Genomic DNA, 18,668 nt, shown 5'->3' with positions numbered 1-18,668 from the left:
CACGCTGGGCTCGGTGGTTCAGCCTGTAATCCTGCGCCTTTGGGAGGCTGAGGTGAGTGGATTGCCTGAGCCTGCGGGTTCGAGACCCGCCTGGGCAGCAAGACCTCATCTCTACAATAAATCAAAAAATCAGCCGGGCGTGGTAGCGCATGCCTGTAATTCCGGTTACTCAGAAGGCTGAGGCGGAAGGATTGCCGGAGCCCAGCAGGATGAGGCTGCAGTGGCCGGGAGCGGCCACTGCACTCCAGTTTGGGTGACAGAGTAAGACTCCAACTCAAAAAAAAAAAAAAAAAAAGAAAATGTGATGCACTTTCAAAATCTGGGACATAACATCAAACTATATCATTCATTACTTAAGCAAACATTGTATTATGTGTTAACATATACTTTGTGTATTGTCAGAAATACTCAAAGTTAACAACACCTTGATTATTCTGTAAAAAAAAATTGTTTAACAAAAAAAAATACAGCGGGGCATGGTGGCTCCCGCCTATAATCCCAGCACTTTGGGAGGCAGAGGCGAGAAGATTGCCTGAGCCCAGGAGTTCAAGACCAGCCTGGGCAACTTGGAGAGACCTCGCCTCGACAATAAAAAAAAAAAAATTAGCCAGATGTGGTGGTGCATGCTTCTGGTTCCAGCTATTTGGAAGGCTGAGGTGGAAGAATTGCCTGAGCCCAGCAGGTGAAGGCTGGGTGGCTGTGAGCATGCCACTGCACTCCAGTCTGGGCAACAGAGTAAGACTCTGATTCAAACAAACAAACAAAAAAGAAAACTAATTTATGTGAAGCTGTTCAGTGAGGTGTATCATTTTATCAAGTACAGACACCCCCACTTAATGACGAGCTACAACATCAGACATGCATTATTAGGTAATTTAGCCATTGTACAAACATAGATGGTACAGCCTACCACACATTTAGGCCATATAGTATTGTCTATTGCTGTTAGGCTACAAACTTGTTCAGTATGTTAGTGTACAAAATATGGGAGGTAACTGTAACACTATGGTATTTGTGCATCTAAACATGGCTAAACATAGAAAAGGTAAAGTATTATAAAATCTTATGGGATCACTATCACATTTTTTTCCCCTCTTTATTTTATTTATTTATTTATTTATTTCTGAGTTGGATTCTCACTCCGTCACCCAGGCTGGAGTACAGTGGCATGCTCATGGCTACCCAAGCATCGACCTGCTGGGCTCAGGTGATCCTTCCACCTCAGCCTTTTAAGTAGCCAGAACTACAGGCATATACTACTACATCCAGCTAATTTTTTGATTTCCTGTAGAGATGATGTCTTGCCATGGTGCCCAGGCTGTTCTTGAACCCGTGGGCTCAGGCAATCCCCTCATCTTGGCCTCCCAAAGTGCTGGGATTACAGGCTTGAGCCACTGCGCCCAGGCTCTTTATTTTATTTTAAAGATGTGGGGTGCAAGTCAGGATTAGGTACATAAATGGTCTACATATAGGTGAAGTTTGGGTTTCCCACTGGAATTATGGACTTCACAACAACTTGGATTGATTTAGAGTCTATCAAACTCAGTGATCTATCACAGAAACAAAGAACTGAATACCACATGTTCTCACTCATAAGTGGGTCCTGTACATCTATTACAATACTACAAGAAAGGGATTAACAGTAGCAGGACACTGTGGGGAATAGGGGCCACATAACACATATGCTGTCTTTCACCAAAATATTGTTATGTGGAGCATGACTGTATTTCAAAGGTGAACTGAGTTTAGGGATTTATTTTAAATAGAAAAGAAGGATCAAGTTCAGACTACTTTTGAAGCTTGTGAGCTGGCCTAACAGAAGAATGGAAGCCAGCTACAGAAAAACAATCAAGGAATCTGGACCAGTGGCATCAGAGGAGTTTAAATGAAAAGACCAATCTACCAATTATCTAGGAGGTTTCAAGAAAGAAAAGAGATTGCAATTCTGACAAATTTCATTCCAAAAGCAAACTGTCCAAAGAGAACAAAATAATGCCCTCTGATCTCACCCATTTGGTGAAGTTTTCCTGCCAACTTCTGCATTTGCAGGACACATTGTCATACCAAATTAACACAGAAAATTACTCATAGAAAACGTTCTTAGTATTCAGACAGATGCGTGATTTGGGAGTAGATAGGGCCAACTTGTGCATTCACTGGCTCTGCTCAGAGCTCAAGTTCAATTCTTCAATGGGGGAAGCTTGAATCTCCATCAGGGTCACAGAGCTATAGGGGATGACCAAGGGGCAAGTTTTTCTACCACTGAGGATGATACTCTAAGCAAGCTTCGGGAGTATTCTTTTTATGGGGCCTTAATTCCAAGTAAAGGAGAATATTTCTCGCCTAGCTTCTGCTGCAAGAATGCAGTGGTAGGAAAAAGGATTTAGAATGATAAAAAAGATGACTCTGAAACACAAGTGTTTGCCTGAGATAGTCAAAAAAACCACAACAAGTTTTCTTTTCCAATGATTCATTCAAATAGTTCCTGCCACAAAATAAGAACCAGATACAGGGCAACTGGCTTACTAGTTGAAATACATTTACGATTCCTATGCCAGGTGCACTGGTATGTGCCTGTTGTTCCAGCTGCTCGGGATGCTAAAGTGGGAGGACTGCTTAAGCCCAGGAAATTTGGGGCTGTAGTGTACCATGATCACACCCGTGAATAGCCACTGCACTACAGCCTGAGCAACACAGTAAGACCTCATCTCTAAAGGGAATTGATTAACTTTTTAAAAAATTCCTATGAAGTTTTATGTGTGTGTATACATATATACGGTATACACCTATCCTAAACAAGCAGTCATATTTTAGAAAGTTTCCTATACATTAAAAAGATGTCAACGAACAGGAATTTCTACATTGCTGATGAGAGTATAAATTGGGATAATTTAGTAGGGCACAGTGGCTCATGCCTATAATCCAACACTTTGGGAAACTGAGTAGGGAGGCCAGGAGTTCAAGACTAGCCTGGGCAACATAGCATCCCATCTTTACAATTTTTTGGGTCCCATCCCATCTTTACAATTTTTTTTTAATTAGCCAGGCATGGTGGCATGCACCTGTCAGTCTTAGCTACTTGGGAGGCTGAAGGATCACTTGAGCCCAAGACTTCAAGTTTGCAGTGACCTATGCTCAGGTCACTGCACTTCAGTCTAGGCAGCAGAGCAAAACCCTGTCTCTTAAAAAAAAAAAAAAGGGAGGAAGTTCTTTATGTCCAATTATGTAGCAATTTCCAAGGTATGATAACAAGGGAACTAAGCAATGAAAACAAGAATAGGTTAAATTAAAATACTACTAATAATGAAAATGTAAAAACCATGTATGAAGCAGTCTTGCCAAAAAAATAAACTTGAATTGATCAAGCTTCTAGATCTAATTACCATTTTACAGGAAACAAGGTATAAGGGAACACCTTAGGGATGCAAATAGCAAAATCTAGAGTGTGGGAAACTCCACAGAACAAAGACTGAGTTTTTCTACAAAAATACAAAGAAAACAAAACACAGGTTTAGAAAGGAGTTAGAATTAACAGGTTAAATTTGATTTCAAAGACATATTACTCTATTGGTAAGATGGCACAGATTGGCAATATTCCCAAATTAATCTACAAGTTCCAATAATCCATGTAACAAAATCTCAGCTACCTTTTTGCAAAAATTGACAAACTGGACCCAAAATTTATATGGAAATACAAGTGACCTCAAATAGCCAAAACAATCTTGAAAAAGAACAAAGTTGGAAGATTCACACTTCCTAATTTCTTAATTTTTAAAAATTTTATTTTAAAGATGTGGGGCACAATTCAGGATTAGGTATACAAGTGCTCACTGTACAGGTGAAGTTTGGGCCTCCCATTTCCCCCACTTTGCCTGGTTTGAGATCAGGTACTCTTATTGATGTTGTGCTCCTCCCCTTCCTAATTTCAAAATTTACTATAAAGCTATAATGATTAAGGCTGTGTGGTAATGGTATACGAACAAACATAGATCAATGGAAAAGCATCCAAAAGTATACTCATATAATTACAATCAACTAACTTTTGACAAGAGAGCCATGACAATTCAGTGGAAGAAAGAATAATCTTTTTTTTTCTTTGAGTTGGAGTCTCACTCTGTCGCCCAGGGTGGAGTGCAGTGGCACACTCACAGCCACTGCAGCCTCGACCTGCTGGGCTCAGGTGATCCTTCCACCTCAGTCTGCCAAGTAGCTGGAATTACAGGCACGTACCATCACACTAGGCTAATTTTTTGATTTATTGTAGAGACAAGGTCTCACCAAGTTGCCCAGGTGGTCTCGAACCTGTGGGCTCATGCAATTCTCTCACCTCGGCCTCCCAAAGTGCTGGAATTTTAGGCATGAGCCACCGCGCCTGGCCTAAGAATAGTCTTTTTTAACAAATAGTGCTGGGACAACTGGATATCCACATAGAACGAAAGTGGATCCCTACTTCATGTTATACGCAAAAATCAGGTCTAATGTATAGGAGCTAAAACTATAAAATTCTTTGAAGAAAATATAGATATAAATTTTCACGACCATGGATTAGACAATGGTTTCTTAGATATGACACCTAAAGTAAAAGCAACCAAAGAATAAAACAGATAAATGGAATGTCATCAAAATTAAAACTTTGTGCTCCAAGGATATTATCAAGAAAGTGAAAACCTACAGAATAGGAGAAAGCATTTACAAAGCATCCATCTGATAAGTGTCTAGTATTTAGAATATATAAAGAACTCTTACAACTCAACAATAAAGACAAACCACTTTAAAAACAGTGTAAGGATTTGTATAAATATGTCTCCAAAGAAGATATACAAATGGCCAATAGTACAACATCATTAGTCATAGGGAAATGCAAACCAAATCCACAATGAGACACCACTTCATACCCACAAGGATGGCTACAGTAAATAAGATAGTAACTAGTGTTGACAAGAATGTGAAAAAACTGAAACCCTCATATATTAGAATGTAAAAATGGTTCAGCTACTTTGGAAAACAGTTTTGCAGTTCCTCAAAAAACTAAACATGGCTACATATGACCCAACAACTCGACTCCTGGGTATATACCCAATAGAAGTGGAAACAGTTGTTTACCCAAAAACATGCACATGAATGTTCATTAGCAGCATGATTTATATTACCCAAACAGTGGAAACAACCCAAATGTTCATTAATAAATGAATGGACAAAATGTGATATCCTATAATGAATATTAGCCCACCATTAGTAAAAAGTACTAACACATGCTACAACATGGATGAACCTTGAAAACATTATGGTGAGTGAAAACAATCTAGACACAAAAGGCCACATGTTGTATGATTCAATTTTTTATGAAATGGTCTGAAAAGCAAAATCCACAGTAGATTAGTGGTTGCCAGTGGCTGGGGGGAGGAGGAATGGGGAATAACTGTTAATGGTGCTGGGTTTCTTCTGAGTGTTGAAAGAATTTTGAAACTAGACTGTAATGATAGCTGTATAACCTTGTGAACATACAAAAAGCCACCGAGCTGTATCCTTGTTTAAAGGGTGAATTTTATGGTATGTGAATCATACCTCAGTGACTTTTTAAAAATGCCACGGCCAAATATAATGTCTTGTCTTTGCTTGTATCCTAAGTTTAAAAAAAAAACAACTGGGGCCGGGCTCGGTGGCTCAGCCTGTAATCCCAGCACTTTGGGAGGCCGAGGTGAGTGGATTGCCTGAGCCCACGGGTTTGAGACCTGCCTGGGCAATTTGGCGAGATCTCATCTCTACAATAAATCCAAAAAAAAAATTAGCCGGGCATAGTGGCGCGCGCCTGTAGTTCCAGTTACTTGGAAGGCTGAGGCGGAAGGATCACTGGAGCCCAGCAGGTCGAGGCTGCGGTGGCCGGGAGAGGCCACTGCACTCCAGTCTGGGCGACGGAGTGAGACTCCAACTCAAAAACAAAAAAACAAAAAAAAACTGTCAAGAAAAAAATGTTTTGAGACAATTGAGGAAAATGAATGCAACATATCTGATAATACTTAGTAATTATTGTGATTATTCTAGATATAATAATGATATGGCAATTGTTAAAAAAAGGGAAAATAAACTCTATTTTTTAGAGATACATACTAAAGAATTATGAATTAAATGATATGATGCTGGAATTGTCTTAAAATATTAGAGTTGGGGAGGAATAAATGAAATAAGATTGGCTATGTTAGAAATTATTGAAGCTAGGTGATAGGGGTTCATTATACTGTTATCCCAAGTTTTGAATATGTTTTAAATTATCCAAAGCAGTAAATATAAATGCATACATATATTTGTACTTGCTTGTGCATACACAGAATAGCTCTAAACAGACACATAAGAAACGTATAATACTGTTTTTCTCTACGGAGAACTAGATGGAAGAGGATATAGATAGAAGAGAAAATCTTCACTGAAAGTCTTATTAAAATTGGGTTCTACAGCAAAAGGGTAACAGCAACAGCCCACCATCACTGGTGCTCAGTAGATACATAAAAAAGCATCCATTGCTTATTTTTGGAAGAGAAATAAGTGTAAGCCCTGTTGACCCATGGATTTCAGTTCAGAGTCTCAATCCCACAGGGAGTCAAGGTGAAATTGAAAACAGATTTGAATTTCTCATCCCTAATCCAGTCCCAAGAACATTAACCTTCACATACAACTTCTTGCCACTTAATACAAAAGCAGATTTCATCACATAAAGATAAAAACCAAAGACAGTACACTCCTGAAGACTGTACTATGCTTCTAGGCTCAATCCAATCCAATAAAGAGCAGGAGCCAGGCAAGTCAGGTGAAATCAAGAAACTTGACATTTTGCGGAAACAGAAAAAAACCCTTTGTGAGCAGAGGTGATATGACCAGGGCCCTGTAAGCATTCCTGGGAGAGCACAATTGTTATTTATCAACTCCACTGGTTTCCAACATATTACTTTTACAGGGTAGCCAATATACTCTTGGATAAAAATTCTACCTGGTATAAAATAAACTGGTAAGAGGGAATAGTGCATTCATCTGCAGATAGAATGCATTCTGGTTCACATGTATTATAAGTAAAAGAAAAAGGTAAAGGGAGCCACCCACCTTGATTCTTGTCATCTGGGTCAGGGTCTGGTTTCAGTCTTTTCACACTGTTGCCACTCTCAGAGCTGTAACAAAACACATGTGATTTGAGCTACAGTCAATCTTCAGGATCAAAGCTTAGAGAAGCAGGAGCTCCAATGACTATTTATATGGGTCTTAGGTAGCCTCGGACAGCTGGGATGATGTAAAATGAAAAGTCCTTCATTTCAGATTCTTAATCTCTTTCCAATTACATCATTAGTTATAAGGACAATTTAAACTCCTGACAAATCCAAGGAGCAAAGCATTGTATCTTCAAGCATCACTTAGACTTCTGAGTCTTTGCTGTCCTTATAATTCATTTTGGTTAGACCCACAGATGGATTTCATAAACATTTGGACATGTTCACAAATGACAAAAATTTAGTTAAGTTATTAGAGATTAAAGAAAACACCTTCAGTGACATGCTAGAGATTCTGAGTCACCCAAAAGACTTTCACTAAAAGAATGTCTAGAGAATGTATTTTGACCAACAAAGAAATAATCCCAGAAGAAAAGGATGGTGAACAAAGAAACTGGCAAATAGAAATATAAATCTAAACAAATGGCGTTTGTATAAAATGTGACATATAATGTGTGGTGTTTTAATGACCATACTGAAGTCCCGGAGCATAGTAGCATGTAAAGAAGGAAGAGGGCAATTGTTGCTAAAGGTTCTAAGGTCCATATGTAATTCTGTAGGATAGTAAGAGAGCCATTTACTTTAGAGTTTGCTAAGTGCACCTGGCAAATTTCAGGATATAAATGCAAACTAGTAGAAAGAAAAAAAAAGAATAAAATATTTTTTAATCAGAATCATTTTTTAAAATGCTAAGAATACAAGAAAAACTATTTGTAGAAAGCCAAAAGAAAAATAACATTAAAAATATAAATTATATCAAAAATCTTAATATTATAAGAAGACTAAACTTACTAGTTAACAGAGATTAACAGACTAAATTTAAAAGCAGCTATTTATAAGAAACATATAAAAACTTGATGGGGCACCCCCTTCGGGTCCCCTCCCACTGTGGGAACTTGTCTCTCCTCTCAATAAATTCTGCTTTCTCACTTAGAAAATAAAAATAAAAACTTGGCAATTCTGAACATGTATGCATCTAATTAAGAAGCTTAAGGTATATATTTGACAGAGCTATGAGAAGAAATTCAAAAATCACTGTTATAGTGGAAGACTTCAAAATACTTCTCCCAAGTACTGAAAGGTCAAGCAGACAAATACAAAAAGACACAGAAGATTTGAACAATACATTTAACAAGCTTGATTTGTTTCATCTACAAATAACCCAGAACCAACAATAACAAACACAGATTCTTCTCAAACTTACTTAGAATATTCACAAAAAGTTAACCTCAGGAACAGATAACAAAGCAAGTCTAAAGCAACCCGATTTATTTGTTTGTTTGTTTGAATTAGGATCTCACTCTCTCGCCTAGGCTAGAGTGCAGTGACATAATCACGGCTCACCACAGCTCAGACAATCCTTCTTCCTTAGCCTCCAAGTGTCTGGAACTACAGGCATGTGCCATCACACCTGGCAAATGTTTTATTGAGACAAAGTCTTACTATGATGCCTAAGGTGGTCTCGAATTCCTGGGTTCAAGCAATCCTCCCACCTTGGCCTCTCAAAGTATTTAAGATTATAGGCGTCAGTCACTGCGCCTGGACTTAAAACAACTTTAGGAGAATCAGTATATACAAACCATAATGCAGTTAAGTTAAAAATCAATAAGTAAAGATAAATATACTTTGTAGCCTATAAGATACCATTGATTATTTTAACATCATTAAGTTAAAATGTGGGGGTTTATCTTAGGACAAATGAAATATGGTTAATCTCAACATGGAGATTTAAAATAAATATTTCTAAATAATTTCTGAGTCAAAGAAGTCATAAAGTATATTTTTAAATACTTAGAGAGAACTGGGCACAGTGGTTCACAACTGTAATCTCAGCACTTTGGGAGGCTGAAGAGAGATTACTTGAGCCCAGAAGTTCAAAATCAGCCAGGATAATATAGGGAGATTCAGTTTTGTTTTGTTTTTTTTTGAGTTGAAGTTTCACTGTCACCCAGACTGGAGTACAGTGGCATGCTCCCGGCCACTGCAGCCTCGACCTGCTGGGCTCCGGCGATCCTTCCGCCTCAGCCTTCCAAGTAACCGGAACTACAGGCGCATGCTACCACGCCCAGCTAATTTTTTGATTTATTGTAGAGACAAGGTTTCACCAATTGTCCGGGCGGGTCTCGAACCCACGGGCTCAGGCAATCCACTCACCTCGGCCTCTCAAACTGCTGGGATTACAGACTAAGCCACCGAGCCCAGCCCTGCAAGATTCAGTTTCTAAAAAATATTTTAAAATAAGTCAGGTGTAGTGGAACATCGGTAGTCCCAGCTACTCAAGAGGCTGAACCAGAAAGATCAGTTGAGTCTAGGAGTTCAAGGCTGCAGTGAGTTATGATCACATCATAACACTCCAACCTGGGCAACAGGTTTAAAAAATAGTTAGAAGGAAACACAAAGTTTGCATACAATGAAAGCTGAGGAAAATGTATAGCTTTAGATGTCTATAACTGAAAAGGTTGAAAATGAATGAGCTAGGTACCTGACAGTTGTTTAGAACAATAGACAAAAGAATAAACTAGAAGAAAGCAAAACAAAGAAGTAACCTTTGAAGAAGGCAAAAAATAGATGCTTGTTTTTATGCTTCATAACATATACACATCAATGGCTTCCAGACTTTCATCAGCCTTCAGAATCAACCATGAAACCTTAAAAATTACAACCCCCCAGACCTCACTCCAAACTTACTGAACCAGAATTAGTGTGAGAACTGGGAATACACATGAACAAACTCCCAGGTAATAAATCCAGGACAGGACAGATTAGGAACTCCTGCCCCAGAAGACTAATCCATCACTTTGCAACACAAAGCAGCATTAAATGATACATTTTCAAAATCCAAAGGGGGTTATATGCAGATCACCAAATACAGAGCCTTTTCTAAAGGTGATCTGAGGACTAAGGGAGATAGTTAACACCTCCCATTCTGCTACTCAAGAGCATTCCTGAGAGATAACCATTTGCCCACCTGGAGAGCCATACCTTGGCACAGTCCAGTAAAACTGACCTAGGTCCAAATTCTGAAGACCCTGGATATTGCAGGAACGCTTATGTGAGAACTTGAAAGGAACAATTCATGGCTTGGATATCAAGCCCTTTTCAGGCTACTAATACTCCTTCCCTCTGCTGCTATAACATGATGACATTGTTACATGTAGGCAATGTTCCTAGGAACATCTGCAGCAGATGGGTGGTATGCCAAAGGACAAGACTGCATCAATACTCCCTTCAAAACATATGGCTGGCTGCAATATACCATATTGATTTTCTTAATAGACTGTACTTAAACTTAACATCATTTCGTCCATGGTCTATTGGGTCAGATTGAAATGGCCAGATTCAATCGCTCTGGTGCTATTTCAGGATTTGGAAAGAGAGAAGCAAGCCCAGCAAAAAACTTACAAAACCTTCAGGTAGTACTACCGCCCCCACATCAATCAAACAGAGCCACAGCCAGGTCTGTAGCCCTGTGAGCCACGTTCTTTCAGGCCACAATACATTTGCAGCCACCGTTCTCTCTGCCTGGCTTGTTCTCTCCCTTGTCCCTTCTGCCAAAGCTCTAGCTGTCCTATCTCAACATCTTTCTAACGCCCTCCCTAACTTCCCCAACATGAGCACACACACACTCTCCGGCAGTTATATGTTCCTCCTCCTTGCTCTATTATGCCCCACACAGATCCTTTCACAAGACCTTCTACCTCATTTGCCTAGATAGACACTCAAATATTGAACTCTAGCTCTCCTGTTATTTTGTGACCTTGGACAAAGAAGGTTCTCAACCTCTCAAATGCTTGGTCCTCCCATCCGTAAAACAGGGATTATATTAATGTGTACTGCAGAGAATTGTTGAGGAATGAGATTGTGCACGGGAAGCACTTAACACAATGTCTAGCCCATGGCAGATGGCCAATGAAGAGTAGCTATCATGTGTGTTGAATGAATCAGAGAGACAAAGGTCAAAGGTTACAGAAAATACCAAATAGGGAAGGGGAGAGAGAGGTGAGCACACCAAAGGAACTTCACCAAGACTTATGAAAGGTCTTTTTTTGCTCTGGTGACCATGATAAGCGGCATTTCAAAGCACATGGTCAGAGGGAAACCTAAGCTGCACAAGTACTGGCTGACCTCTTATGCTTCACAGCTCCAGCCAACAGCTTCGCCTGGGAGAACTTGGTCTTGCTTTCTATGGGTTTCACAGGTGGTTTCTTCTCTACTTCCTTCTTGTTTTCTGAAGACATTCCAACCTTCTTGAGATTATTGTGAGTTACAGGTTAAAGGTCAAACTAAGCAAAAGGAAGAACTACCACAGGGCAATGGTAAATCAAGCAAAGCACAACAAATATAATAACCCACTAGCCTGTCAGATGTGCTGTGTACTGTCTAGACTACTTATATAAAAAAGTCCCCCCCATCCTTTATTCAGCCAATCAAATCCAGAAATGCAGGTGATCACAGAGGAAGATAGCATATCAAGCCCAAAATAATACAGAGAAGAAACTTGTCTTCTAATACTGAAAGAAAATCTGAGCACAGTCAGAAAACCTGCTATTACCAAAGACATGGCCAATATTATGCTTGATAGGAAAAACAAAGATCTTAAGGAAACAGAAAAAAACAAGTGGCTTCCCTGAAAATATGTGCTTCTTCTCTAAGGATAAACTCAAAATTTTGTAGACTGTCCTTATGACTATCTGCTGCCTTCAATCTCCAACACTGTAAAGACTAACTCCTACTGTACTGGTCAAGGGAAAATCAGAATCGTCCCAAGGCTCATTAAAAAGGTCAGGTTCCTTCCTACCTCAAACTTCTGAATAAAGACCTCTAGGGGCCCAGGAGTCTGTTTTAAATACTCTCTCAAGATGACTTTAATTAGAAATCCTGTGGCATATACAACACAAGAACAGAAAAGTTGTTTTTAAAAGCACAGCCAGTTCATTTGTAATATATTTGTTCATGCTGGATGTCAATCTTTGGCCCCCAAGTCTGTTACTTTTGCTTTTCTCTCCACTAGCCTCCATCCTTCCCTTCCTTTCATGCTCTCTCTCACAACGTCTTCCACAACAGATAAGTCCTTATTTAAGATGCAGTAGTACCTTATTGGAACACTAGTGACATCTAGTGCCCAAGAAAGCTAAGCATGAATCTAAGAAGCATGAATTATCATACTAAAGCGGTAGGTGGAAGTACGGGATATATGGTCAAAGTTATTTATCTATGTGTATTTGAACAATGGAGAAAACTGGGTACCAGAAATAAGAAAATTCTAATTCTAATCACTCCAGGCACTAACTCTGTTCTTATGGGAACCAGTTACCTTAAATATTTGCAGTATTCAATGGGGATTATGTATAATGATCAGCACTAATATGAATTCATCAATTTAATGTTTTTAAGGTCATCACAGAAACAGTTAACATGGTAATACCAAATGTTTATTTTTACCAAAAAAAAATTAAAGAGATTTCATTGTTCTGGTAGAGAATGCCAAAAACCATGAGCATTTTTACCTGCAACGCCTTCAAGAGACAGAAATTCTCCAAGAAAACTCTCAATATTAAATATTGAAAACTAAAACAAAAAATGGAAAAAAGCACACATATATTTATAATACCACAACATAGAAAAAAATCCAACATTCAACTTTTTATTCTTTTTTTTTTTTGAGTTGGAGTCTCACTCTGTCACCCAGACTGGAGTGCAGTGGCACACTCACAGTCACCACAGCCTCATCCTGCTGGGCTCCTGCGATCCTTCCGCCTCAGCCTTCCAAGTAGCCAGAATTACAGGCATGCGCTACCACATCCGGCTGACTTTTTGATTTATTGTAGAGATGAGGTCTCGCTGCCCAGGCGGGTCTCGAACCCACGGGCTCAGGCAATCCACTCATCTCAGCCTCCCAAAGCGCGGGATTACATGCTGAGCCACCAAGCCTGGCTCAACTTTTTATTCTTTTAAAGTGAAGAAAAGCAGCCATGCTTTTGATTCCTTAGCTTTGGCCCTCTCCCCTACCTTGGGAAGGTGAATTCTTTCTCTCTTCCTCTCTCTCTCTCTCTCTCTCTAATATGCTTTCTAAATAAACTATATTTTCCAATCTGAAAAAAATAAAGTGAAGAAAAGCCCTAACCTTTGCGGGGTTGGGGGAGGTTGTTGGTGGTAATAATCTTATTTTTTATCCACATCCAAAGTATAAGTAAGTTTTTGCAGTTAAGTCCATCCCCCAAAATGCTTTAAAAAGACAAATACACCTCAAAAATCTCAAGAAATTCATTAGATGAGGCACTCCTTAAAAGTTGCATTTTTTAAAACATGCATAATATTGCTAAATACTGGTTTAACCTGAGAGGAAACAACAAGAATTCTGTTGTTTACATGGCACAAACCGCTGCTTATTTTTATTCAGAAGTATCATGTTATAAAATGTATCATATAATAATCAAGCAAAGTCAAGAACCAGCTCCTAATTTAGAGCTTTGATAAACAAACGTCTAATCCTCAATTCCTAACTCAACACGTCTCTGGCTACTTGCGTGCTTGGGATTAATATGCTATATGTCAGTGGGTTGGAAGGCCTGTTTTTCTTCAATTTTTCTAGACAGCCAGAACTTTCTAAGTTTCCAGTTAAAGTCAATATCCCTGAATCCTCTTTAATGCTACTGCAGTGTTACCAGGACAGAAAGGTTTCTTTTGCCTTATTGCTGCCCTGTTCAGTCTTTCTCTTTAATTGAAAACCAAAGGGCATCTCACACTCACGGCACTACTCTCCAGAGACACTTTATGTCTTATTTGCTAGTCTGCCAAACAAGATATAATTCAAGTGACACGTGTAATGAATGTATTTCCTTAGAGAAAAAGCTTGGTGTCAGAAACAATGCAATCCATGTATCTGCCTATCTTTACAAACACATGATATTATCCTGGGGTCATCAAGATGGAGAGAGGGGGGTAGTGTTCAAAAGAATTGGTCTCAATTCTGCAGTTGGTATTGAGGTGTAACTTCCCATCATCTCCTAGCTTCATGTTGCACCTGAATGCCACTAACAAAATTAGGACTGGAATTCAGGACTTTTGCTGCCAGTTCAGATCTACAACAGTTCCAAGAGAATTTGTCCACATTTTCATCCACATAATTCTTTTTTTTTGAGTCGGAATCTCACTCTGTCACCCGGGCTAGAGTGCAGTGGCACATTCATGGCCACTGCAGCCTCAGCCTGCTGGGCTCAGGTGATCCTTCTGCCTCGGTCTTCCAAGTAGGCAGAACCACAGGCGCGCGACACCACACTGGGCTAATTTTTTCATTTGTTGTAGAGACGAGGTCTCGCCAAGTTGCCCAGTCTGGTCTCGAACCCCTGGGCTCAAGCAATCCTCTTGCCTCGGCCTCCCAAAGTGCTGGGATTACAGGCTTGAGCCACTGCACCCAGCCCACATAATTCTTTAATGGCACCTACTGTAAACTACCAACAAGAAGGTACCAATTAGCACATACACAAGTCATATCATCAATCTTAGAAGTGAAGTCTGTTCAATAACACTAATGATATTATTCAACATGTAAGCTTGAAATATCCAAATAAGTTTACTAACAAGAGAAAAAATGTTAGGGGTTTTATTAACATCTTCCATGAGCCATTCGCTAATTTATTCACATTAATTTACTGAGAACCTACCATGTGCCAGGCACTGGGGAAATCAGAGGTGATCAAGTCATAAAGTCTTGGCTCTTAAGGAGGTTACTTACATTACACTCCAGTAGTAAAGACATAAACCAGTAAGCAAGTAAGAAAACTTTAAGAGAGTAACAATGCTATAAAAAATGGAATTACAGACAGAGATGGGGTGGGTACAATTTTAGCCGGAGTGCTTAGGAAGATCTCCACATGGGAGAGTTAAACTGAGACCTGAGCCATGAAATGCCAGCCTTGGAAATCTGAAGGCAGAACATTTCAGGCTGAGGAAATAGCAAGTTGAAGACCTTGAGTAGGTTTGCAAAGCCTAGTGAGGGAGTAACATAAAGAAGGCCAACAGGTTGGGGCACAGTCAACACAAGAAAGAGTGTTTTTTGTTGTTGTTTTTTTTTGAGTTGGAGTCTCACTCTGTCACTCAGGCTAGAGAGCGTGGCATACTCATGGCCACAACAGCATCGACCTGCTGGGTTCCAGCAATCCTTCTGCCTCAGCCTTCCAAGTAGCCAGAACTACAGGTGCACGCTACCATGCCCAGCTAATTTTTTTTATTTATTGTAGAGACGAGGTCTTGCCAAGTTGCCTGGGCTGGTTTCGAACTTATAGGCTCAGGCAATCCACTCACCTCAGTCTCCCAAAGTGCTGGGATTACGAGTGGTTTTAATATGCAACAGGGAGGCAGGTTGGCCTAAATCACACAAAACCTTCTAGGGCCTGATAAAGAATGTAGCCTTTAGTCTAAACGCAATCAGAAGCCGCTAGAGTGTTTCAAACAGAAAAGTAACATGATGCCATATATGTTTTTAAAAGTCCTCTTTGGGCCGGGGGCAGTGGCTCATGCCTGTAATCTCGGCGGGAGGTGGAGGCAAGAGGATTGCCTGAATCGAGTGGTTCGAGACCAGCCTAGGCAACTTGACAAGACCTCTCTCTACAATAAATTAAAAAATTAGCTGGGCATGGTGGCACTTAGTTCCAGCTACTTGGAAAGCTGAGGCAGAAAGTTACCTGAGCTCAACAGGTTGAGGCAGCAGTGGCCATGAGTGCTGCACTGCACTCCAGCCTAAGCAACAGAATGAGACTCCGACCAAAAAAAAAAAAGTGTCCTTTGTTGTCTGAAGAACAGATTATTGAGAATGAGAGCAAAACCAGAAGCCAATTAGATGGTCATAGCAATCAGAGGAAAGTCTACAACTGCTACAGTAGCAGTAGAGATACCAAGTACTGAAGTGATTGGGAATACATTTTGGAGGTAGTTTTGGGTCCAGGCACCTGGGGCATAAGACCACCAGTTACTGAGCCTGAGAAGTCCAGAAAAAAGACTTTGGGGGAGAACAGTGTGATGAGAGTGGGGGTGATGTGGCATGAAATTGAGAATTTGGATTCAGCCAACTTACACCTGGGATGTCTATTAAGATGCCAAAAAGGCAATATTAAAGCCAAAGAAAAGTCATCTTTGTTGCTTTCTCAACCCCTCTCTGGGCACAGACCATGCTGTAACAGTGGGAGAAGTCTTACTAAGGACACAGGAAAGTTGCAAAGCATGTTATTTTAAAACTCAAAAGACCAGGCACGGTGACTTAAGCCTGTAATATCAGCACTTTGGGAGGCCGAGATGAGAGGATTGCCTGAGCCCCGGGGTTCAAGACCAGCCTGGGCAACTTGGTGAGACCTCGTCTCTACGATAAAAAAAAAAAAAAAAATTAGCTGGGCATAGTGGCACACGCCTGTAGTTCCAGATACTTGGAAGGCTGAGGCGAAAGGATTGCCTGAGCCCAGCAGGTCGAGGCTGCAGTGACCATGAGAGTGCCACAGCATTCCAGAGCCTGGGCAACAGAGTGAGACTCCAACTAAAAAATAAAAAATAAAAAAAAATAGCCAGGCGTGATGGTACATGCCTGTAGTACCAGCTACTCAAGAGGCTGAGCAGAAAGACTGCCTGAGCCCAAGAGGTCAAGGCTGTGGTGAGCTGTGATTGTGCCACTGCACTCTAGCCTCGGCAAAAGAGTGAGACCCTGGCTCAAAAACAAACAAACAAATAAAAACAAAACTCAGGAGTCAATTTCTCCCCTGAATGAGGGTGACTGCATTGCTATCCATCTCAGAACTTAATCCCATGAGGCAAGAATATCGTAGTACCAACTACTAGGATTCCTGCCTTTACATAATCCTAAAGGATATGAATTTTTTATTGCAACACTCTTGAACACCACATAAACTCCATAAATCACTGCCAGCTCTTCAAAATCATAGGAATATCAGTGTTGAAAGAGATTTTAGAGATTACCAGGTAGAAAATCCTCTTTCTGCCAGGCAGAATGGCTCACGTCTGTACTCCCAGCACTTTGGGAGGTGGAGGTAAAAGGACTGCCTGAGCTCAGGGGTTCAAGACCAGCCTGAGCAACATGGTGAGACCTCATTTCTACAATAAATTAAAACATCAGCTGGGCATGGTAGCGCATACCTGTGGTTCCAGCTACTTGCAAGCCTGAGGCGGAAGGATCACCTGAGCCCAGCAAGTCAAAGCTATGGTGGCTGTGAGCGTGCCACTGCACTCCAGCCTGGGCAACAAAGTAAGACTCTGACACACACACATAAAATCCTCTTTCTGTTTATCATAAAACTGAAATCCATAGATGCTGATGAGAAAACGAACACCTTACAGATTTCTCTCAAAGTACAAAGGATATTCTGTATTCCGCCAGTTCTTTCAGTTCTTCTTCTCTTCGCTGCTTTTCTATTAGTTCCTGCTGCCGAGAAACCTCATCAAGGAAGTTGGTCTCATCTTCATCTAATCCTCTAACCATGTTTTCTGAGGAAGTAATTAAGCAAGGAACACTTAATAGGCTAAGGGAAAAAATAAAATTTTTTTTCTTTTCCTTTTTTTAATAAATAGCACATTCTTCAGGGGACTAGAAGAAAGAACTGGTAAACACCATGGCTTTTGAATAGATAACAGGGCATGAAAATCAAGGCATTTCTCTCATTATTAGATATTACCAGAGAATTAGAATGAGTGTTTTGAGCTCTAAACAAAAATGTTCAGCATGGTCAAAAATGTTCAGCATCATCTCTTTTCTACCAAATGAGCATCTGCAGGACTAGATATTCAAGAAAATTCCATGGTTAGTTTCAGAAAGTGTTGAATGAGGCAAAACTGCATTCAAAAGACCCTGCAGAGTCCCTTGAACTCTGTATTTTCTGAAACTTACTGAATTTGAACTGCTCCTCATACTCCTGCTGCTTCCTGTCTTTCTGTTCCTGTAGCCTTTCATATAGAGACCTAGGGTCATAAACCTCCTCTGGACATTCTGAAAGGAAAAGGAGAGGAGAGGAGAAAGGGTTACTTTTCATATTATTTTGGAATCACAAAGGGTTTTAAAGAGAAAGTCAAGTCTCTGCATGATCTGAGGGCAAGGATAACACAAAAATAGTACCAAGTCCACAGTTTCCCTTTGGACCTTAGAGAGGGACCAGAAGTTCTTAAAGCTAACTGTCGATGTCAATAGTGTGGCCTTAGACAGTTCACTGAAGGGCCAGCCCAAACTCTCCACAGCAGCAGTGCTCTCCGCTATTTAGACCATGGGTCAACCTGTATAGATAACACAGACTAGCAGAATCTCCTAGAGGGCAGTATGGCAGGCAGAAAAGGACAATGATGGAGTAGTACCTTGGTTCTGCTCCCAGCTATAGAAGGTTTCACCTAGGTTATTTCACCCTTCTGAGACTCCATTCCTCA

At 40.2% G+C, this 18,668-nt stretch overlaps 1 protein-coding gene across 7 annotated transcripts in view; it reads right to left on the bottom strand.

Annotated features, from left to right (window-relative positions):
• FAM192A (family with sequence similarity 192 member A) overlaps positions 1-18,668 on the bottom strand; it is a 34,978-nt gene that overhangs the window by 4,481 nt on the left and 11,829 nt on the right. For all 7 annotated transcript variants that reach the window (XM_021717550.1, XM_021717552.1, XM_008068031.1 and 4 more), the window contains 4 exons: positions 18,142-18,240; positions 17,620-17,741; positions 11,379-11,512; positions 7,093-7,157 (listed from right to left, as the gene is read on the bottom strand). In XM_021717550.1, the coding sequence (XP_021573225.1) occupies positions 7,093-7,157; positions 11,379-11,512; positions 17,620-17,741; positions 18,142-18,240 (420 nt within the window). The remainder of the gene's footprint in view (positions 1-7,092; positions 7,158-11,378; positions 11,513-17,619; positions 17,742-18,141; positions 18,241-18,668) is intronic.

Source organism: Carlito syrichta, unplaced genomic scaffold, assembly GCF_000164805.1.
Source record: "Carlito syrichta isolate Samal-C Ts95f unplaced genomic scaffold, Tarsius_syrichta-2.0.1 Scaffold309854, whole genome shotgun sequence".
NCBI classification, from domain to species: domain Eukaryota; kingdom Metazoa; phylum Chordata; class Mammalia; order Primates; family Tarsiidae; genus Carlito; species Carlito syrichta.
The sequence above is the reverse complement of the archived record's forward strand: the minus strand, read 5'-3'. Positions and strand labels throughout refer to the sequence as shown.